Here is a 23,459-nt window from a genome sequence, read left to right as displayed (position 1 = left end):
GGGCTCTCAGAAGTTTGACTGCATAACCCTTACTACAACCAAAGCTAAACGGTCACTGATGTTTGTTCAATGCTCAGGTCCCTGCCACGAAGACAGTGAAGAAATGAGGGCTGAATGGATGAACATATTGTTTTCAAATTCTTTGGGTACATTTTTTCTTTGGCCTAGAACAAGAACGAGTGTCTTCATTTTGCCACTAAGAACCGTTGCCTCAAACAAGAGGGTCTCTGGCTACCCCCGGATGTGTGTGTGTGCATTATGCCAACGCGCTGTGCGTAAGCGTGTCTGTGGGTGCGTAGCATACGTGTTTGTGCCTATGCATGTTATGTATGCATTGTGCTGTGTGTAGTACACATATGTTGTGCATTAGGCGGTGCCCGTGTGCCTAGTGACCGCGTGTGTTGTGGTGCGCTGTGCACAGGTATGAGTTGTGCAGTGTGTAGTCACACGTGCACGAGTTCATGTTCTTCTGTGTGTGCATGTTGATGTATGAAGTGGTATACGTGGTATGTGTGTGATTCTGTATGTTTTGCACACAGTGAGACATGCGTTGTACGTGTGTGTGTTGTGACCGGGTTTTGGTTTTGTGTGTTTTGGTGGTACTCGCGTGCATGTGTATTCTGTTGTGACTGTGTTATGTGTGCATGATGTGCTTGTGTGAGTTTGTGGGCTGCATGTGTTGCACACGTGTGGTATGAACCTGTTATCTCGGCTGTCTGTGTGTATGGGTGCTGCGTGTGCTGTTCATGCGGTGTGAAGTGCGTGTTCTGTGTGTGCGCGGTGCAAGTACAGGTGCAGTGCGCAGCATGTGTGTGTACCTGTGGCTAGTATATATGCATATTGTGTATATGGTGCATGCGGTGTGCTGTACACGTGTGTGTTACAAGGTACTGGTTATTTTGCATGTTTGTGGGTACATGTGTGCAATAGTATTTGGCAGGTGTTGCCTGTGTGCATTGAGTGAGTGTGTTGCCTATAACTGTGTTGGGCGAGTTGTACATGTGTATGCAAGTGTGTTGTGTGTGTTATGCTTGGGGTGTGAACTGCAATGTGTGTGTGTTGTGCGTGTGTGGTGTAAGTGTGGGTACAGTTCGTGTCACGCGTGCAATGTTCGCAGACGTATGTGTGTGTGCGCCGCCTCAGTGGTTGCATCTTCAAGCCAGGGTAACCAATTGGTGTGTTTGTCTGGGGCCTTCCGTACTGGGAAACCCCGCAGTCCCTGGGAAACCCGCGCCCAGCTTGCCCAGTTCTCCCAGGCCCGCCATCAGCCCTGTGTGGAGGTGTGTGGCGCCCTCTGCTGGCCAAGCCACTCCATGCAGCCTGTGCGGCCTGAGCCTCGGCCCCCAGCCTCTCCTCCCCCTCTACAGCTCAGGTGCTGCTGTCTCCCCTTTCAGCTCCTCTCAGGACACACAGGGATTCTCTGCAAAGCGAGGCAACAAGCACCCGCTCTCCCTCCAGGGGGAAGGGACTCTCCTCCTCTCACCAACTACAAAACCAGTACTAAATACAGCTCATAAAAGAACAGCCGTGTGGGGCACCTGGGTGGCGCAGTAGTTAAGCGTCTGCCTTCGGCTTAGGGCGTGATCCCGGCGTTGTGGGATCGAGCCCCATATCAGGCTCCTCCGCTATGAGCCTGCTTCTTGCTCTCCCACTCCCCCTGCTTGTGTTTCCTCTCTCACTGGCTGTCTCTGTCAAATGGGTAAATCAAATCTTTAAAGAAAGAAAGAACAGCCGTGTATTGAGTGCCTACCCTGTGCGCGTCCTGCACTGCTTTCCCACCAGGCCTAGCAGAACTCTGGGAATCCTGGTGCCTCTGCCTTCGGCTGTAGTGTGCCGAGCACCACCCATCCCAGGCTTCTCGTAAGCCTGTCCTAACCCAGACAAGTCCTGCCGGCCCCAATTCATGCACCAAAATCTCCAAATCAGTCCTGGCCTTTGCTCATTCCCCTCAAAAAGCCACAGGCTTTTTCTGAGGACTTCTAGGGTCACTACTGAAGGTCATGTTGGAAAGGGGCATGCAAGGAAGTCAGTAATAATGCAAGACCAAAACAGAAAATTTAAGTGTAAGAAGTCAAAAAGCAGGCTCTGGAAGGAAAGGCAAAATTACAGTGAACATTTATCTGAGCACTTCCTATGTGCTAGGGACCCTGCTAAGGTTTTCATTCATTTAGTCTTCATAATGAACCCATAAGCTAGATACTATTATCATCTCCATTTTACAGATGTGAAAACCGAGGCACGGAAAGGTGAGGGGACTGAGGCCAGGTTATCTGACCAGATGTGTCTGGCACCAAAGTCATGTTCATAACCACCACTTTCTGGGCAAGTCACTTGGGCTGGAAGTATTTCAAGTTTCTCCACCTATAAATTAGGGAGAACTCACACGGGTCCACAGGGAGACCCGGAGGAGGATGTCTGTCACAGCGTCCTCGGTGGCACTGAGACGTTGGAAGCCACCTGGACACGTGGCCGGGGCAGCTGGGTGCAGCCCAGAGGCGCTCGGCGGGAGGTGGAAGCCACAGACTCAGTGCACAGCACTGATGGGGGAGATCTGCAAGCACCATGAGGAGCAAGCAAGTAAGATGCAGAAAAGAGGCCCATAGCGCGACATCCCTGGGAAAATGTTAGCTCTGGCACACTGACCAGTGCGTTCTTTGCGAGAACAGATGAAGCTCCATGGACGAGCCATGCTGTGGGGAGGACAGTGTCCTGGGGGCAGGGGCAGGACTAGAAGTGAATGAATACATAGATGAAATACAGAGAAATAAAGAGGCCCAGACTGAAGACTAGGGTTGACTTAGTCCTTCAAAGCTGCTGTCAAAAAGGGGGTCGGGGAGGAAGAGGCCTTGCCCACTCAGCCTTGTGTGGCTCGACAGCTTCCAAGGCTCTGCCAGGCCCAGCTCTCCTTTGATCATACTGGCACCCGGCATAGGGCAACCTATTGCCAGGATCAAAGAGGCTCCCAACTGAGAAAGTGCTTTGTAATCTCCTGGTCCAGGCCGTGGCCCTCAAACCTGAGTGCACATGGGATCCCCTAGAGGGCTTGCTAAAATGCAGATTTCTGGCCTCCTCTCCCGCGGTGCCTGACTCAGTCGGTCAAGGGTGGGGCCCAAGAATTTGGTTTCTCCAGGTTTCCTGGGTGATGCTCATGCCGCTGGTCTTTATACCTAACAGGTTACAAAGAGCCGCACTTCTCACATTTAAAGTGTGATCCCCCAGGCATCTTGTTGAAATGCACAGTCCGATGTAGTAGGCCTGGGGTTCGGCCCCAGATGCGACAGTTCCATCAAGCTCCCAGCTGGTACCAGCACTGCTGGTCCACAGACCACAGTTTAGCAGAAGGGGCTCTATCGCTGGTTCACCAGAGTAGGTACATGTCAGATTCCCCCATATTGCTTGTTAAAAATGTAGGTTTTCAGGGGCGCCTGGGTGGCTCAGTCGGTTAAGCATCTGCCTTCGGCTCAGGTCATGATCCCAGGGTCCTGGGATCGAGCCCCACATTGGGCTCCTTGCTCCACAGGGAGCCTGCTTCTCCCTCTCCCTCTGCCTGCCACTCCCCCTACTTGTGCTCTCTCTCTCTCTCTGTCAAATAAATAAAATCTTTTTAAAAAATGTAGATTTTCAGACCACTCTGCTGGAGAGTCCCCACAGTCCTGAGTTGGAGTGCAGTGATCTGAATTTGTAAAAGCTGATGTTAGTTCAGGGAACCACTGATTTGGACAGTGAGTGGAGAGGGAGTAGAGCTCTGGAAGCTTCCATGGAGGAGGCAGTACTGGGATTAGAAAATAGAAACGAGAGGCAGAGAAGAACACAGCCCCCTTCACAACCCAGAGTTTTGTACTTAAATATAAACGTCAGCTCAGCCGTACCTGGCTGGGCGCTACCTACTTGCACCAACATAGAACTGGCATTCCCATTTTGGCCCATGTCTCCCTGGTTTATATCCCCACAGCTGTGATTAACTCACATGCCCAAAGAACAGTGGAGCTGGGGCTGAATCCCGGCCCCAGCTCTTCCTGTGGGACCCTGTGTGATCGCTCAACCTCTCCACACCTCAGTTTCCTCCAAAATGTAGCTAAAATAACACCCTCGCGTGGGGTTGTAGGTTGAATGAGATAAAATGTGCGATGATTTCCCCACTCGGTATTTAAGTCCAAACAGAAGGTGTCCTTACCATATTCTTGAGTGTAGGAGAAGTCAGAGCAGGCAGCTGTGGAGAGCATGTCACTGTCCTATCTCTGCTCAAAGAGTTACTTTCTACCCCATGGGCTGCTGAGTCATCACAGACACAGTGGCACATTGGAATTACCTGGTAAGTGTTAAAAACTACTCATACCAGGTCCCACTCCCTCGGATTCTTACTTAGTTGGGCTGGGGAGAGGCCTGGGCGTCCCCAGGTCGTTCTGATGCGCAGCCGGGGCTGAGGACCAGGGCTGCGAGGCACCGGGTCCACAGCCAGTGGGGAGACCCAAGAAGGGGTCTCCTCTCCTCTGTTCCCTCCCTCCTGCCCAGAGGCCGCTCTGGCTTTGTTGTCAAGGAGAGGGTGGTACTGCAGTCTACCTTCCGGTCAGGTCTGTTGCCGGCAGGCAGGCAGTCACCCCAGGATGCTGGCTCTGACACCGGGCTGTAAAAGAGAGAGAAGACAGCTGGCAGGCATCAGTAAGTCTGAGCCAGTGCGCATGGCCCCGGGGCGGGGCCGGTGAGGGGAGAGCAGACGGGGCAGGTTGGGGCAGTCACCCGGGGCTGGAGCTCAGCTTATCCACCCTCTCAACCTGGAAGGGAGAAAAGACAACCCAGTGTGGACAGTAGGAATGCTAGTTCTGGGCCCTGGCCAGCCGGGTCACAGAGGGAATACACACGTACCAAGCTTTCAGCCCTCAAGCCCAGGGCTGGGAGCAGTGCTCTCCACTGCCCCCACCGGATCTCCGCTCTGGATCTGTCACCCCTCAGTGGGCTTGTGGTATAGACAGGTTGAGTATAACTCTCTGAGATCGAATGTGCTCATGGGAGTCAATGCGGTAGAATCTTGCTTTGTGCCTTGGGTTAAGCTGGGGGATTAAATCAGAGGTGGTTAACTCCCGTCTTCTCTTTTTTAATTCTTAGGAAAACCGCTATTTCCCCTGAAAGTGTGGTCCTCAGACCTGCAGCACCAAAAATGCAGAATTTCAGGCCCCACTCAGACCTACTAGATAAAGTCTCTATTGTTAACAAGATCCTTAGCTGATTTATATTCATGTCAGAGTTTCAGAAACTCTGATGACGCCAGAGGTTCACAGCCCCGTCTGCCCGTTAGAATCCACTGGAGAGTTTTACAGATCATCACACCCAGGCTCCACCCCAGACCAACCCATTAAATACTGTTCGTGGGACTGTCCTAAGTGCTTCTAATGTGCAGCTGCTCTTCGAGGTGAGAGGGAGACACTGGTGTTGCTGCAGGTGTCGGGGTTAGTGCTGTCTGCACAGGGAATGAGGAGCTGGGACTGCCCAGGGAGGTGAGGGTGCAGGAGGAGGACGGGAAAGAGACTCATAAGCCATAACCCCTCTAGGGCTGGGTCTTCCTGATGACCTCCGGCAGCTGGTGTCCCCCAGGCCTGCTCATGTTGCCCTCCTGGCCACTTACCTGCTAATGTCTTGCCACTAATAACCACTGCCCTCTGCTCAAGCTCTGGTCTAAAGGCCAGCAGCACCCGGATCACCCGAGCGCAGCTTCCAGGATCCAAATCTGCACTATGGATGGAGATGGTGGAGCATGACAGGTGGGCATTAACATCTGAGAGGCCTTGGGCAACCTCTTGGGTTCTGTTGCCTCATCTTTGGCTTACTGCCTGTTCTATGACCTGCTACCAACTGCTGATCCTCTCTGTAGGTCTGAATATCAAACTCCTTGAGATAGAATGGCTGGAAGGTTCACCTGGCCACGATTTGGGGGAGACTATGCCTGTTAGGGGGACTATTGCCCCAGGATGCCTCATAGGCCCTGGTCAGTGTGCAGACCAGTGACTCCCTGTCAGTACCCATCTTTTAGTGCAGGGTCCGGGAGCCAGAATCACAGCAAAGCCAAGGATGCCTGGAGCACCTCAAAAGGAGGCTGGGAGGTTTCTGAGGACCCCATGAAGAGAAGGGGACTGTGTGCCCTTGTGTGATTTCTCTCCAACTCTTAGAATGATAGGCGGGCAGCATTAGCCTCAAGTCTAGGCTCCTGCCGGTCCCATACTTCTCTCTCATTTGTAGGAACATTGTCCATCCCTCAAAGCATCATTCCCAGGCTGTGTCCCAGGCCTCCTATCTCTGGGCCTGGACTGGAAATTGGTATTCCCAAGATGAGCCCCACCAATTACAGACAAAATGGACTGAGCACTGGGATTTTCACAGAATGTGGGACACTGACTCTATGGCGCTACCCTCCCAATTATATAGCCCACCAGTCTATATACTCCTTGCAAGCAAGAGCAGTGTCTGCCATCATTCATTGGACAAATATTTATTTAGCAACAATGAAAGATGAGAATGTGCGCAAGACCCAGCCCTAAACCCAAGGAGCTTGGGGAGCACTGAGGGATGTAGATAAGCCCCCCGGTTGTTGCATCCGTGGGCTCCAGGAAGCGATAAGGACGCTCGTCTGAGAGGCGGACCTCTGCCGATGTGGTGGAAGCTGGAGGTCAGTAACCCCAAAACAGAAAAGCCAGCAGAAACCCTTCTACTCTGGCCAGGCACGGAAAGGGTGGGGGCGGTGTTTGTGGCCCAGCCAGGCCATCTGGCGCAAAGCTGTGACTCATCCTTCTCAGAATCATTGGTCAAATGCATTTTCTGAGTTCATAGGGGATCCTGGAGCTGCATGCAGAGAGGGTGTGCATCTGTGTGTAAACACAGACCCCGCACTCCTCTGATCTCGGAGTGTGAAGATACGAAACTAACATTTATTCAGCAGCCCTCTTGGGCCGGGATGAGCCCTTTAATCCAAGCAGCATCCCTGGGCTATAGAAACATGTCAGCCTGCCTGTGTTGGCTAATTAGGGGATGTAAATAGAGCCAGGATTCAAAGCCAAGTTGATTGGATCCCGAAGCCCTTGGTCTCTCCTTCCCTGCTGCTGCCGCTCAGAAAGACGGACAAATGAGGTCAGGATGAGCTCGTGAATGCACACTAACCGAGAGGGTAAGATGTCCACCAGCTACACGGTGGACGGACAAAGTAACCCCATTAGGAGAGAAGATGGACATGCTTTTCTTCATGGGTCCTCTTCACAACTGCCTGTCCCATTTGGGACCGCTTTGCAAAGTGCGAAAGCAGTTTCTAGGCACTGCCTCACTGATCCCCCTAGCAAAGTCGTGGCACAGATAGAGCAGGAAGGATGGGTACCCCCACCTGACAGAAAGAATCTGAAATGTGGAGAGGGGAAGGGACTTGCCCAGGGCCCCTTTCAGGGCCCTCTCCTGCCCAGGCCCCTTTTGCTCACTTGTTTGTTTACCTACCTATCTTATTCCTTCAGAGGATTTAAAAATATGTCATAAAATAGAAAATTGCTATGAACATAATGTTAATCAAGATAAGGGGAAATAAATTTGGGATACCTTCCCTTCCATTCCTGGTATGCCCAAGCTCCTTTTCACCTCCAGGACTCAGCGAGGCTGTGACGTCTACCGGAAACACTGTTCCCCACCCACCCACCCCCTTCCTTCAACTGCATCCTGCCCGCCCTTCAGGTCCTGCCTTTCATATCACTGCCCTGCTCCCCGAGTGTCTCCTTGGAGCACTTGCTGTGGCTGTTCAATAATTATTTGGTTATCAGCTTCATAGGATATAAACTCCACGACATCAGAGACTATCTTAGTTTGGGTTCCTCCAAAGCAGACACTGAGACGAGGATTTATTTTGCAGACAATGCCAGGGAGCCCGGGTAAGGGACTGGGAATGTGGAGCAGAAAATAGAAGGCCAATGAATTTGTGTTTTCAAGGCAGTTACCTCAGTGGGCAGCTAGGGCTCAGCCTGCTGGGGAACCTGGGAGGCGCTATGGAACACACCTCTCCCTGTGTTTGACCTCCTTAGGGTCAGGGTTACTGGGTATTAAGACATGAGCAACTTTTAGTCACTGGCTGAGGGCTGCTCTCAGGGGAGGGTGGGAGGTTCGTTTTCCAGCTCTTCAGGTCAGCTGGGGGAGAGCATCTCCAGCAGGCAGAGAAAGCCCTCAGGCAGTTGCAAGGCAGGCTGTGGTGTACTGTAGGATATAGCTGAAAGGGACATGCGCGGGCCACCGCAGATTCCGCTTCAAGGATCTTATCTATTTACTTCATCTTTAGTCCTCACGGACATCAGGTTGTCAGGAAATATCTGTTAAATGATGGAAAGAGGGAAAGTCAAGATCAAAGAGAAAATTAGAATGAAGGTAGACAATCCTTAGAACCCTCTCGATGACTAAATATCCTAGTTCCTTACTCTGAGCTTCCCGGCAGCCAAACTGAAAAAGGAAACACTATAGATATCATGGTCCTTATTGGTCATGAGGAGAAAACATACAAGTCCTCAGAGGAAGAAAAGTGTCTTTTCCTAGCATTTATATCCGATGGGAATTTCCCTCCAAAGCTGTGTAGAGGTGATAGTCAGTGATAGAGGACACACATGCTCAGCGGGTTCCCTCTGTAATGAAGGTTGAGAGCATGACACCAAGCATGATTCCACAGAAGCAAATTTCTAAGGCAGCCAAGACAGAGCTTTCTGAGGACCTTAACGAATCAGTGTAGACAGTCCTGAGCAGGTGAAGGAATCAAGGGATTGCACAATCTTCAAATAACCCTCTATCATTGTCACTTTGATTTGGATACCAGGACCCAAGCCTCATGACCCTGAATCCAGAATATTCTGCTAACACTTTAGTCCGAGATGGCAGTATCTATACTGGGTAAGAGCATTAGGTTTAGAGTCAGACTGACCAATCAGCTATCTGCTGTGTAACTTAAAGCAAGTCACTTAAGCTCTCTGGGTTCTAGTTTCCTCATCTCTAAAATGGGAATGTGTATCCATTATCTAGTGCTGCATACACAGCACCTCAAAATTTAGTGCCTTAAAAAACAGATAAATTGAGCTTCATGAAAATAAAAACTTTTGTGCTTCAAGAAAGTGAAAGACAACCAAAGAATGGGAGAAAATATTTGCAAATCTAATAAGGGGTTTGTATCATAATACATAAAGAACCCTTCCAACCCAACCCAACAAAAAGACACCCAATTTAAAAATAGGCAAAGATTTGAGTAGACATTGCTCCAAGGAAGACATAAAAATGGCCAAAAAACATATGAAAAGATGTTCAAGCCATTAGTCAGTAGGGAAAAACACAAATCAAAACCACAATGAAATACCATTTCACCACCCATTGGAATGGCTAAAATAAAAAAGGTGGACAATCACAAGTGCTGACAAGGATGTGAAGAAGTTGAAACCCGCACACACTGCTGGTGGGATTGTAACACAGGACAGCTGCTTTGGAAAACAGCTGGGCAGCTCCTTAAGACGCTAAACAGTTACCACATAACTCAGCAACGCCAGGCCTAGCTGTACACCCAGGAGAATTGAAAACATATTTCGTTTGTTCCTAAAAACTTGTTTCAGAAGTTCATAAAAACCAGTACATGAATGTTCATAGCAGCATTACTCAAAACGGCCCAACATGGAAACACTTAACTGTCCATCAATTGATGATCGAATAACCAAAATGTGATATATTCAAACAATGGAATATTATTTGCCAGTAAAAGGAGTGAAGTACTGATGAACGCTACAATATGGATGAACCTTGAGAACATTCTGCTAAGCAGAAGAAGCCAGTCACAAAAGGCCACATATTGTGTGATTCCATTAAAGCGTATAAAGTGTCCAGAGTAGTCCATAGAGACAGCAAGGAGATTAGTGTTTGCTTGGGGCTAGGGGGGTTGCCAGAGGCTGGGGAGTAACCGCTAGTGGGTAATGGGTTTCTTTTGGGGCTGATGAAAATATTCTGAAATTAGATATTAGTAATGGATGCACAAGCTTGTGAATATACTAGAAACCACTGAATTGTACACTTTTCTATGGGTGGGTTTTATGATATATGCATTATATCTCAATAAAATTATTATTTCAAAATATTAGTGGTTTAAAACAATAACCATTTACCCACAATTCTATAATTAGGACTGGACTCAGCTGGGCATTTCTTCTGCCACCCTCACCTGGAGTCCCTCCTGTAGTTGCTATCATCTGGAGGCCAACTGGGATTGAGTGATCCAAGATGGCCTCACTCATGTATCTGGCAGCTGGTGCTGGTCCTCTGCTGGGGCACCTCAGCTTTTCTCCAAGTGGCCTCTCACCCTCTGTTAGAGTAGATAGGCTTCCTTACATTGCATTTTATGGCAGCAAGAGGAAGCTGCAAGGCCCCTTGGAACCTTATCTTGGGAGTCCCAGAATATCACTTCCAGTACATTCTATTGGTCAGAAAAAGTCACAAGACCAGCCAGATTCAGGGGGTGGAGAAATAGGTTGCACCTCTCGATAAAAGTGGCAAAGTCACGTTGCAAAGGAGCATGCATATAAGAGTGGACAGAATTATGGTGACCATCTCTGCACACGTGAAAACACCTACTCCAAAGGGCAGTTGGGAGGACCAGATATGATAACGCATGTACTTAGCCCAGCACCCGGTGTGTAGGAACCCTCATTAAGTGGTGACTACAGTGGATATTAATAAGACACTACAATATCTCATGGCCCACCCTAATTCCCCAATCCCCTAGCTAAGGACAGATTGCAGACAGCAGAGCTGGAAAGGTCTAGACCTTTATAGTAAGTGAGTGAGTGAATCCCTCCTTCATGTGGAAATGAGGACCCAGGGAAGTGACAGACCTGCTCAAGGTCCCTTATTGCCCTTTGCTCACAGGGTATTCAGAGGTCTGAGCACGGCATCGGTCTTCTTCTAGCGCACGTGGCCCATGCCCTCTGACACCTGGTCTCACACTCCTCCCTCCAGACCAGTATCCTGGCCCAGGCTATAATCCTGTAATCCGGCTCCAAGCAGGAAGGTCTTAGTGGGAAAAGAAGCACGGGAGGCAAAGTGTTGCCTGGGATGAAGGAGCAGGAGACCCCGGAGTTAGGGGTAACTCAGATGTCACAAAATGACAGCCCATGGGTTGTATCCTGTCACAGATATGCTGTTTGGCCGCAGTTGTGTATGTTTTTTTTTAAGATTTTATTTTTAAGTAATCTCTATACCCAACACGGGACTTGGACCCACAACCCTGAGATCAAGAGTCATATGGTCTACCCACTGGGCCAGCCAGGAGCCCCTGACCACAGGTTTGTTTTGTTTTGTTTTTTTGAATATTAGAGGAGTGACTGATATTTAGAAATGGAGAGATTTCCCATAAACAATTCAGGTTTATGGCTTTTTCTGAAAATCAGAACAATCTGGGAATCCTGAGCTGAATTTCCTGCTGGTAACACTGGCTGCTCCTGGGGGGGCCATGTGGTCTCTAGCTCACGGCAGCCCCCAGGGGCCAGGTCACTGTCCCCTGGCTGTCTGATGGTCTCTGCAGACATTGGAGTGTGTGCTCGCTCTGTACCGAACCAAGGAGCCCTTGCGAGGAGGAGCCGGCCTACGTGAACTTTAAGGCCCCTTTAAAGCAAACTTTGTTGGTTGGATTTTAGAGTTTGCTTTGTTTGTTCGCTTGCTTTTTAGAGGCTTCCAGCAGCTTCTCTGAATCACTGCTTAAGCTCTCTCCCTAGTTCTGGCCTACCTACACCCCTCGCTCCCCAGCCTCCAGAGCTCTGTGAAATGGGTTGGAGGTGGGCAGGAAGAGCAAGTACATTGTGAAGCAGATGGTAAGTTTGTAGTACCACCTGCCTTCCTCTCCCCATGCTCCACCTCCCTCCTTGTGCCCGCTCTCTCCTTGGGGACCTCGTGTCCCCACGGTGACATCAGGGGACCAGGGTTCCCAAACACAGGGGATCAGGGCCCCACGGTCTGGACCATTTCTTCCTGTTCCCTCAGGATCTCCCAAACCTTACCCATTCATATCAGTTAAGGGGTGAGTGGAGGCTTGCTATCACAAGCCTTACTCCCCTGAGGAGAATTCCTCCTATATTTTAATAAAACAAAATGGAAGCCGCCAAGCCACTTGAGTGAACAGGGGATGGGAGGTCTTTGTGCACAAAGGCTGCCTGGGTGCCTGAGAACATCTCACTGCCAGGCCGTGTTCTGCAGAGTCTGGGGCCAGTAGGGGATCTCTGTGCGTCCCAGTCACTCCTATGCCTTTCTCTGCCTGCCATCCTCTGTGGTAGCCCTCACTGTCACGCTGCACAACGCTGAGGGGCACCATCATGTGGCGTTCTGTGAGCACGGCACTCCCTGGAGTTGGGCAGTGCAACAGTCCCCGTGACGGGAATAAGGATGAAATGACAGAGCACGTGGGAAAATCCTACACATTTGAGGCATCGTCATTTTGAGGACACCTGACCAGTCTTCTCTGATGATGCAAAGCAACGCAGAAAGGAGCCAACACACAGCACGAACCCGAGAGATAGCAACGGTTTCCAGTCATTGAATGCTTGCTGGGGACAAGGCCCACAAGGCATCTCTTTGCTTATATGGTCTTTTTTTTTTTTTTTAAGATTTATTTATTTATTTTAGAGAGACAGAGAGAGTGGGAGAGAGTGAGCGGGGAGAGAGGCGGAAGGAGAGAATTTCAAGCAGACTCTCCGCTGAGCACAACGCAGGGCTTGATCCCCGACCTATGAGATCATGACCTGAGCCGAAACCAAGAGTCAGACGCTCAATTGTCTGAGCCACCCAGGCACCTGTACATAATCTTTACATAGCCCTCTAAAGTAACTTTACTTGTTATCCTCATTTTATAGACAAACAAACTGAGGCCTAGAAGGGTATCCTGGCACATGGGAGGCTTGCAAGAAATAATAAAAACTAATATTTATTGAACACTTACTATGAGTAAGGCACTGGGATAAGTACTTCCTATGTATTAACTCATTTGATCCTTCCAAAACCCCCATTTTACAGATGAGAAAACTGAGGTTAAGCATATTACATGTTCAAAAAAGACTTACTGGAATCAAAGGGATTGCAAAAAATAAGAATTGATTATTATAGACATAACTGGGTCTGTGGATCTGGAAACTGTTGAAAGGAAGGATAGTTATCAGAGAGCCTATGTCACTTGCCCAAACCACATAAGGACAGATTCAAGGTTGGAACTCAATGCCAAAGCTTGAGCTCTGTGCACGTGACATACAGACTCTTCCCAAGATGCCCTGAACTGAGAGTTTTTGAGCGGGTGAGTGGAGTCGTGTTCGCCTGCCCTCAGGGTATTGCGTGTCACACACTCCTCCACTCTGTGCTACCACCTGGGCCCCTGGGCGTGGAGAGGGCGCACCCCATCTGCCCATCCCCACAAGACAGTGCTACCCACAGGTGGATGCCGCCCATCCCGGAATGATGACCACGGACTCCCCATAAGCACACGCACGTAGCGGGTCCCACTTCCTGCCGCTGGTGTGTGGAGGCCACACAGCCTACACCATCCACAGGCCCCTCCGCCTGGTTACTCCATTCACCAGAAACAAAATAATCCATCCCTGGCTCCTCGGGAAAGCGTCGAATATGCCCCAAGACGCAAGGCCTTGCCAAACATCTGCTTCTAATATTTAGCGCGGCGCTCCAGAGCCTGGCGGAGAGTGCCGGGCCTTCTGGCAAACCACAGCATTCACTCAGAGCCCGCGCTTGTCCTCCTCCTGAAACTCCAGATTATTTCCACGGTGATTTTAGGCTCCCAGCAGTCTTGCGGTTGCCCCAGAGCTGTCTGTTCATGTCTTGGAGGCCGTGTGAACTTCCTTCTGTACAGCAGGTGACAGTCGAGTCTGAGCTGTTGCCAGGACACCCATCTCCACGGCTCGGGGTGGAGGGCATCTCCCTTGGCCTTGCAACAGCTCGCAGAGACCCACTTGGCCTTTTAAAGTCCTAGCAGCCTAACCAAGTTTATCCCAGTCATGCGCCTTGTCCCCGTTCATCTCTTCCCCATCTTCTCTCACTGTGAAGCAAGCGCACAGCTCTACCCACAAAACCTAGAAAATGCTGGAGCAAGACAGCCGGAGGGAGAGGAATCTTAACAAAACTCACTTTGAAATCCCTGCGCCCCTGGCTTCTCCTCTTGCTTTCCCCTCTCCTACCTGAAGAGGGCCCTGAGGAGTCAAGAACGCAGAATTTCAAGGCTGGACGAGGTTCAGTGATCAGCTTGTTAGTAATGGTCCGTCTTCTAACAATGGGAGCAAATTCTTACCCAACACTTCCTCTGTGGCAGCCACTGTCTCTGGTGCTTTATGAAGGCCATTCATCACAGCAGCTCTGCGAAGTGGGTGCTGTTATTACCATCCCGAGGAAACCAGGGCACCAAGAAGCTAAGCAACATGCTCAGGGTCCTTTGCACAGCTAGTAAGTGGCCTTAATCAACAGGCTAGACTGCTGCTCTAGAAGGTTCCCCTAAGCCAAAGAAGGAAGTCAGTCGCCCTGGAGTCACCAGCTATTTAGCAGAGCAGAAAGCTCTCCTGTCTCCCGACTTTGAGGGATGTTTGAGGACTGTGGTCCTAAAAAGCTAGAATTTCAGTGAAATCCCTTTTATTGGTGGATTTATTGCCAGGCACTGTGTTAAACACTTGTTCTTTTTTTTTTTTTTTAAGATTTTATTTATTTATTCGACAGAGATAGAGACAGCCAGCAAGAGAGGGAACACAAGGAGGGGGAGTGGGAGAGGAAGAAGCAGGCTCCTAGCGGAGGAGCCTGATGTGGGGCTCGATCCCATAACGCCGGCATCACGCCCTGAGCCGAAGGCAGACGCTTAACCGCTGTGCCACCCAGGTGCCCCTAAACACTTGTTCTTACAAAGGCTTTGAAACGGGCGATGCTGGCATTGCCATTGTGCGGATGAGGAAGACGCAACTTGCAAAAGCATTCAGGCAGCCTCTCACACTATGCGGTAGGGCGGTTGTTTAAAGATCGGTATGTTTTACAAAGATAAGCATGCATACAATACACATGCTAATTACATTTTTTCCAGGATAGCTATAAAAGAGCCACTGTCTATGGAATGCCTCTAATTATTCTTCGATTCTCACAACAGGCCCAAGGGGTAAATATTATCCAGTATTCAGACGAGGAAACTAAGGCTTGTAAATATTGAGTATATTACCCAAGGGTTAGGAAGCAGCAGGGTGAAGAGTCAAATCTAAATATGATTCTGAAGTCTAAACTCTTTAACCACCCTTCTTCAAGGTCACACACGCACACACACGCACACACTCACACACTACACACTTGGGCTCTTTCCGGTTCTCCTATTCTATGGATTGGGGAAAAGAAAAGACTCGTCCCTCCAGAAGGCATGGCTGTGTTCTGCCCTCAGGTGACAGACTTCAGTCCCTATAAAACTGTAGCCATGAGAATGCCATATGCAGGCCTCCGTGACCCCAAGCATCTCTCCTATCTGAGTTGGAAAACAGCCAGCCCCCAAGCCATTGCCCTAGTCATGTTTTCAGTTTGCTTTGTATGCACTGAATTCACTGAGGCATGATTTCTTCTCACAGCCACCGGAGGCCCCAATCCTAGATCCCTGGATTTTCCTACTATCCCAATGTCAAAGGAAATAGAGAGGACATGAAGGAAATTTTGAATTGGTTTGTCAGCAGGTCTAGAGCAATTCTGAGTGCAGACTGGAGATTCTCCAAGTCGGGTGGGGTGGAGGAGCAAAGCTCCATCAGGGCTAAGGGAGAGAGGAGGGAGAGTGCGGGGAGGAGGTGTAGGGGTGAAATACCTCAGCAGAGCCAGCACACACCCTGGGGCCTCTGTTATCTCCCGAAAACCTTACAGGAGGGGGTTCCACTTCGAATATGTTATGTGAACAGCCCTGACAGCAGCCTATAAAAGTACACATAAAATTCATGATTTCATTTGTTCTAAGGATGTTTCTAAGGACAGTCACCCATTTAGGGACTTCTTTCTAAAGTTCATAGGAACTGCTCTTAAAAAACTAGTGCGAGATGTGAAAACTGATGAAGTGCGAATAAAGTCTGTATTTGAGCTAACAGTATTTGAACTGTGCCAAATTCCTGACTCTGCTCAAGGTGGATGGTTCTGTAATGTATCATCGCTGGGCAAAGCTGCGTGAAGATAACACAGGAACTCTTTGTACTATGTTTGCAACTTCTTGCAAGTCTTAAACTATTTCAAAATAAAAGTTATAAATTGTTAAAAAAAAAAGTACTAGAAAGAACATCACTTTCCCTAAAAATTCTAGTCAATAGCTTCTCTCATGGTGACAATTCTGATGCAGAATAAATCCCATTTTTCTTTGGCTACTAGGAAGCTCAAACTTAAAATTTTTTCTGGAAACTCCAAGGCCCTTATGGCCTATATATTTATGTTTTTTCTCTAGATGTTGGCTCTCTATTCTTTTTTTTTTTTTAAGATTTATTTATTCATTTGAGAGAGAGAGAGAGAGAGAAAGAGAGCACCCTTGCATGAGGAAGGGGCAGAGGGAGAGGGAGAGAATCTCAAGCAGACTCCCCGCTGAGCACAGAGCCCGATGTGGGGCTCCATCTCGTGACCTGGGCAGAAATCAGGAGTCGGACGCTCAATTGACTGAGCCACCCAGGCGCCCCTTGACTTTCCATTCTTACTTATATTTCCCTTCTCCTGACTTTTCCTCCTTACTTTTATATTATCATTATTTTATTGTGCATATTCTTTGTGAATGACTTCAAATCCTTTATGGAAAGAAGTAGTACATTAATATATAAACTAATAAAATAATTGACAGCTAGTTTATGAGACGTTCATATGTTTGGGATTTTTTTTTTAAATCTAGGATTTCTGTTTCACTGTTACCTTAAAGCATTTACCTTGTATCACCCCTCCACCCCCTGGTGCAGAATTTTTGCCCAGAGTCACAGGCAGGTGTCCTGTACATCGAGGGTGTCAGCCTTGGTCAGGACTGTACCAGGCACAGGGAGGCTCAGCTGAGGAGCAGCGTGGCCTTTCCCTCGGCTGGGCTGGACCAGCCTGAGTCTCCTGGTCTGTCTGCAGGCACTTCTACCATCACAATTGCCTTTAGGTGTTGGAAGTTTCCTAGAAAAAAGCGCCCTTTGTGAACAATTGTTGAGCCACACACTGCTCCGGGGCATCCTGTTGTTATTATAATCCATTCCACTGTGGTCTCCCTCAGAACGCTCAGCAGGTGCAATGCAAAGCAAATAGGGAGCATTCTATTCATCTGCCAAGGAGGGAGGGAACCAGGCAGGCTCCTGGCAGAGGTGGTACCTCCCACTCCCACCCATCCAGCCACAAACCAGCAGAGGGGAAAGGGCAGGGTAGCTCTGAAGCTCTGCCGCTCACCAGTACTGTGAGCTTTAATAAGTCTTGCCTGCTCTCTGAGCCTCAGTTTCCTTATCCACAAAATGGAGGTAAGAGCCCAAACCAAAGACTTATTGCAGTGTAAACAAGCAGCAATATGTGCAGAGGACCTAGCACGGTATCTGGCGTATTGTTGGCACTCACAAACGTGCAATCCTTGCCCTTCTTCAAGAACAATAATAATACTTAATATGTATTATGTGCCAGGTGCTGTGCTAGATGACACGGATACAAAAGTAAAGAAAACAGTGTTTCTGCCCTTACATGAATGACAATGTGTGTTCATAGGACACTCACTATGTACCTGTTTAAGCCTTACACCAGCTCTGTGAGGTTGGTAATGTCATTCATTCCCATTTTACAGGTTAGAACAGTGTTTGCTGGGAATAGTGGCAATACCTCTCAACTGCTACAAGAGAGGCACGGATTAAACACTGCTCCTGGGGTTTGAGGATTGGGAGACAGTAGACAGCATTACTGTGAGGGTGTGATGGGTTCTCTTTACGTGGAAATTTCAAGCAAACCCAGAGAGCTACTGCATTGGTAGGGGGGAGGGGGAGCCATCAGGTTAAAGCAGCCTCACCCAGGGCCTCTGGAGTGTGGTAGAGGATGTCCAATGCTCCTTTTGGTCTTCTCTTCCCATAGCTCCCTGGTTCTCCTCCCTGCAGGTGTCTGCAGCAGCACCCCGGGAACAGCCTGCCCACAGCCAGCGTCATCCTCTGTTTCCACGACGAGGCCTGGTCCACCCTCCTGAGGACCGTGCACAGCATCCTCGACACAGTGCCCAGGGCCTCCCTGAAGGAGATCATCCTGGTGGACGACCTCAGCCAGCAAGGTGGCTATAGGCTCCTTCCGGCTCCTCGGGTGGGCCTAGACCCTGGGGGTTCCGATGCAAACACTAGGGTTTGGAGCGTGTAGAGGCAAGGTTCCCAGAAGCATACCTCCAGAGAAGGATTCAGGTGCAGGTAACTCATTAGCGAAGAGCCCCAGGGGCACCTGTAAGGAAGGGGGGGGTGGAGGGGGAGAAGACATAGAAGGCAAAGCAGCCAAACGAGGCAAGGAGGTCCCAGCAAGGATCTCAAGAGTGTCACTCCTGTCTGATCCCGGAGGGATCTCTCCCAGTCCCAACTTTCACACAGTCTAATAAGCTTCTTCCCAAGACACTCAAGAATCACAGCAGGGTGGTCATTCCTAAGCGCTCACTGCCTCCTAGACACTAGATGAAGCCCTTGACATGTATTAGTCATTAAATCATTCTTGTTTAGCCTGAACCACTCATTTTCCAGATGAGGGAGCTGAGGCCTAGGGAAGAGAAATGACCAGGGCTGAGTCAGGCCAAGGGCAGCAGAGTCAGGCCCAGAGCCCAGACTTGCAGCATCTGTTCAAATGTTTCCACTGACAGGAAACTCACTACTAGGGACCAGCCCCTTGCATGGCTGAGTTGCTAAAAGAATGAGGGAGACAGAAGAAGGTTCTAGGTCAGTGGTTCTCAAGCTTGAATGTACATCAGAATCGTCTGGCAGGCTTGTTAAAACACTGATTGCTAGGATCTCCTCCAGAGTTTCTGGATCTGGTACTGGGCCCACGAATTTGCATTTCTAATAAGGTCTCAGGTGATAGGGATGATGCTGGTCCTTGGACGACACTTTGAGAACCACTGCTCTTCTTTGGCTGGGGCCTCAGGCTTTATTTCTGGCTCAACCAAATGGCCTGTGGAGGTCCCCTCTGGCCCTGTGGGGAGAACAGACTGCTCCAAGGGAAACTGAACACTTGCTGAGGTCCGAAAAACACCCTTCTAAGGGGAATGACAGAAGACAGGCTCGAGGAGCCACATGCCTCTGTGAGTTTTTCTGAAGGTCCTCGTGTTGGGAACTTGCCCAGCCCAGGCATGGCAGTGAATCGGACTAGCCAGAGTCCCCAGAAGTGTGTGGGGTTACTGAGGTACAGATGGCTGTGTATTAGGCAGGACGGTGAGCAGTTCCTGGGCTGGGCTGGGTTGGCTGGTGGAAGTACCAGTAGACTCTGAACTCTTGGCTGTGCCAGAGTCCTCCCAAGAGCACATCTGTGGTTCCTCCCCGACTAGCTGATGAACTGTGTTATGTCAGTGTCCCTTGGTAGCCTTCCCTTCTCCTTGTGTGTGTAGAAGCAGAGGAGCTGGGCCCCAGGGCAGTGAGGTCCTCCAATGTCCTCAGCATCTTCTTCTTTTTTTTTTTTTTAAATACCCTCACCCCCTTTTTTTTTTTTTTTAAGATTTTATTTATTTATTTGAGAGAGAGAGACAGAGAAGACGAGTGCAGGGAGGAGGGGTAGAGGGAGAGGGAGAAGCAGACTCCCTACTGAGCAGGGATCCTGAAATGGGGCTCGATCCCAGGACCCTGAGATCATGACCTGAGAAGAGGCTTAACTGACTGAGCCACCCAGGCCCCCCTGTCCTCAACATCTTCTGCTTTCCACTTAGCCCTACTTGGAGTATGGCTTTTGGCCTCATAATCCAACGAGGCTGCTCTACCTCTGGACATCACATCACGTTCCAAGCAAGAAAGGGTGAAATGCAGACAGGCAGAGATCAGCCAAGTTGGTCCCTTAGAAAAAAATCAGTAGGGGTGCCTGGGTGGCTCAGTCGTTGGGCGTCTGCCTTCCGCTCAGGGAGTGATCCCGGAGTCCTGGGATCGAGGCCCACATCGGGCTTCTCCGCTGGTAGCCTGCTTCTTCCTCTCCCACTCACCCTGCCTGTGTTCCCTCTCTCGCTGGCTGTCTCTCTCTCTGTCAAATAAACAAATAAAATCTTTAAAAGAAAAGAAAAGAAAAGAAAAGAAGAGAAGAGAAGAGAAGAGAAGAGAAGAGAAGAGAAGAGAAGAGAAAAGAAAAGAAAAGAAAAGAAAAAAATCAGTAAAACAATAGATTTTCCAGAATCTTCTCACCTAGTATATTTCCACCAGAGTTAGATTAAAAGGCTATTACTGGGGTGTCTTCAGCCCAGGTCATGAGACCAGGGTCCTGGGATCAAGTCCCACATCAGGCTCCTTGCTCAGTAGGGAGTCTACTTCTCCCTCTGCCCTCCCCCTGCTCATTCTCTGTCTCTTGCTTTCTCTCTCTCTCAAATAGATAAATTTTTTTTTTAATTTGAAAAAGGCTATTACTAACAGCAGTGGAGTCTTGGTAGGTTAGTGCTTTTAGCTGTCCTGGGTTAAGTCAAGTTCTGCTAGTAAGGACGAGGGGAGAGTGGATGTTGGACAGGACGACTAGTAGTTCTCAGTACAGTGGAGTCACTGAGGGGCTGGTTCTCACACAGAAATTTTAATAGCTTTGCTAAAAGAGGTCCTTCTCTAGGCAATGGACTTGGGACTAACAAGCTTAGCAGAAAAATAATTATAAAGTAATAAATCGGCATAATATTTTACCACCAACAAATTCAACATCCAATGACTGGGAATCCTTATGTCCACTGCTCAGGACAGTTTCCTCTGCAGAAGAGTCTCCCTGAGGAGCCACGTGCTACTAGAAGGCAGCTCTCCAGGGAGTGTGGGGGGGCCTTCAGGTAAGGCTGCCTGAGCCTTCCCTAGCTCCCTGGAGACCTATGTGTATTCCCATCAAGACTGCCTCTGGGCTGGAGAACCAGGGAAATTCTTGCTCTTGGCACAGCTCTGTTCAACACGTGTACTGAGTGCCTACCATGGGCCAGCCCTGCGCTAGGGATCAGAGCAATGGAAATGCATGAGGTATAATCCCTGCCCTTGAGATCTTAGTTCAGTGGACTAGGGGGTGCCCCAATTCCAAGACTTCAGGAAGGACACTACTTCTCCAGGAATGCATTATTCCTTCTGTCTCTACTGGCTGTTCATCTTGATGTATGCATGTGTGCACGCACACACACACACACACACACACACACACACACAAACACAAACACACAGAGCTCTTCTTATCTTAAACACAAAACCTAATAAGCCTCTCTCTTCCTTTATCCCCTATAGAATCATTGTTCCTAAGAGAACGTCTAGACTCTTGGTCTCGGTTTTTCATGTCCCACTTTCTCTTCCACCCACTGCGTTGCCCTTCCACCCCTACCACGACAATGAAACCACTTTGGCCAGCACCACCAATGATCTACCAGTGGCCACATTTAATGGACCTCTGTCTTTGACCTCCTTGACCACTGTCTGAGGTCAGATTTCTTAGAAGCAGAGCCTGAGATGGGATTCATGTGCTTGTGATTTTTAGGGGGTGTACTCTCAGGGGAAGCCTGTAGGAGAGTAGGGGAAGCAGGAGAGGCAGAGAAAGGGGCCGAGCCAAGATGAGGTTTCAGATGAAGTCCAGCCACAGCCTGATCCCATGGAGAGCTCTGCAGTGCAAACTGTATCTCAGAATCTGTCCTGCCTTGAGGCCAGGGCGTGGGCTTTGGTAGCCCTGCGCTGGTTGGTCATTGACCCTGGGCACCTGGGCCAGGGGCGGCATTCTGCACGACTCTCTGGCACTCGCAGGACAGGCAGTTTTATATCCAAGGGCATGTCTCCAGAGAAGGGTGCAGACTAGTTAGCAGCAAACCCACAGCCACTGGCTACGTGCCAACCAAACCAAACCTAAAAAGGGACCCTAGGGCATCTGAGTCAGGCACCAACAGTGTCTGCATAACCTCCCTGCTGCATTTAGAGAAGGTTAGCCATTTCTCCCCTCTCCTGGTTTTAGGACCCCATCTCTCCTGGTTTTTACTGGAGAGAATACCGACCCACCCCAAACTAACGAAGCAACTTACATCTTAGCCACAACCTCAGTGTAATGTATCTGAGGCTCAGGACCCTGGTGCTCACCACAGCTCCCAAGAGAGAACTGCTGACAATGATCCTAGTGATGGTTGCGGCACCTGTGACCCACTGACCACAACGCTGTCGATTCCAGGACAACTCAAGTCTTCTCTCAGCGAATACGTGGCCAGGCTGGAGGGGGTGAAGTTGCTCAGGAGCAACAGGAGGCTGGGGGCCATCAGGGCGCGGATGCTGGGGGCCACCAGGGCCACTGGGGATGTGCTGGTCTTCATGGATTCCCACTGCGAGTGCCACCCAGGCTGGCTGGAGCCCCTCCTCAGCAGAATCGCTGATGACAGGTAACTTCGCCCTGGGGGCCTGGGGAGCACGGTGGAACTGGGAGAAAGAGCCTACAGCTTCCGCCACTCACACAACATCTATCCACCATTGAACAAGCCCCTGAGGCGCCCCCATGAGAGAGCAACATGTTTCTTTTTTTTCATATGTTTGAGTTTGAACCTTTTCAAAAGCATAGGGAGGAAACATTGGAAGGGAAGTTAGAGGTCCTCCAGTCCATCTGCCTTGTTTTCTAAGTAAAATAACAGGGACCTGGAGAACAGCTGTTCTTAGGTTGCAAATACTCCTGGATAGGGTAACATCTTACCACGGTTATCACTCCCTTTGCTGAAAAGTCAGGAATTGTAGTCAGGATTATAATATAATCTGAGAAAAAGTCTTTATGTTTTGCTCATAGGTACTTACCCCTAAACAGAAGGCTTTAGACTCTGTGATTGCTAAACTTCCATCCAGAAGCAGCATTGGTTTTCTGGGTGAGGGGTCTCTAATGTGCTAACCAAGGCCTCAGCAATGTGAAGTCAGAGAGAATTGCATTGCATACCCTTTAGCCCAACATTAAAAAATTTCTTTTTGACCATTTCTCCGTTCTTCCCCGCCCATCTTACTATCATTTGCTCCCCACTTCCTTGCTCTCCTCATACAGTTCCTAAATATGTCCTGTCAACCATTTTCCTTAATCTGAATATTCCACTAAGGAAAAGCAAACCTGGTCGCTAGCCCACCTTGGACCACCTCAGGCATACCCCTTGGGGTTTGTGGAGGCCTATCACACAGTGGGACTCAACAAATGATTGTTTTTGATGATGGCCAGCCAGCTAGGGCTGAAGCCAGAACCAAGCCTTATGACCTCTATTCTTGTTCTCCTGCCTATAGTAAATGTTCACTGTCTCCTTTGAAGTCGGGGTTGATAACAACTAA

At 49.4% G+C, this 23,459-nt stretch overlaps 1 protein-coding gene across 3 annotated transcripts in view; it reads left to right on the top strand.

The window, feature by feature from the left end:
- Nucleotides 1-23,459, top strand: part of GALNT15 (polypeptide N-acetylgalactosaminyltransferase 15) — a 47,785-nt gene that overhangs the window by 2,631 nt on the left and 21,695 nt on the right. The window contains exons 2-3 of one of the 3 annotated variants that reach the window (XM_045791694.2): nt 18,111-18,277; nt 22,339-22,543. The exons of 1 other annotated variant lie outside the window; for it this stretch is intronic. In XM_045791694.2, the coding sequence (XP_045647650.2) occupies nt 18,111-18,277; nt 22,339-22,543 (372 nt within the window). The remainder of the gene's footprint in view (nt 1-18,110; nt 18,278-22,338; nt 22,544-23,459) is intronic. One more of the 3 variants, XM_045791696.2, reaches the window with a different exon arrangement.

Source organism: Ursus americanus, chromosome 20 (assembly GCF_024610735.1).
Source record: "Ursus americanus isolate L20-20 chromosome 20, mUrsAme1.1.p, whole genome shotgun sequence".
NCBI lineage: Eukaryota > Metazoa > Chordata > Mammalia > Carnivora > Ursidae > Ursus > Ursus americanus.
The sequence above is the reverse complement of the archived record's forward strand: the minus strand, read 5'-3'. Positions and strand labels throughout refer to the sequence as shown.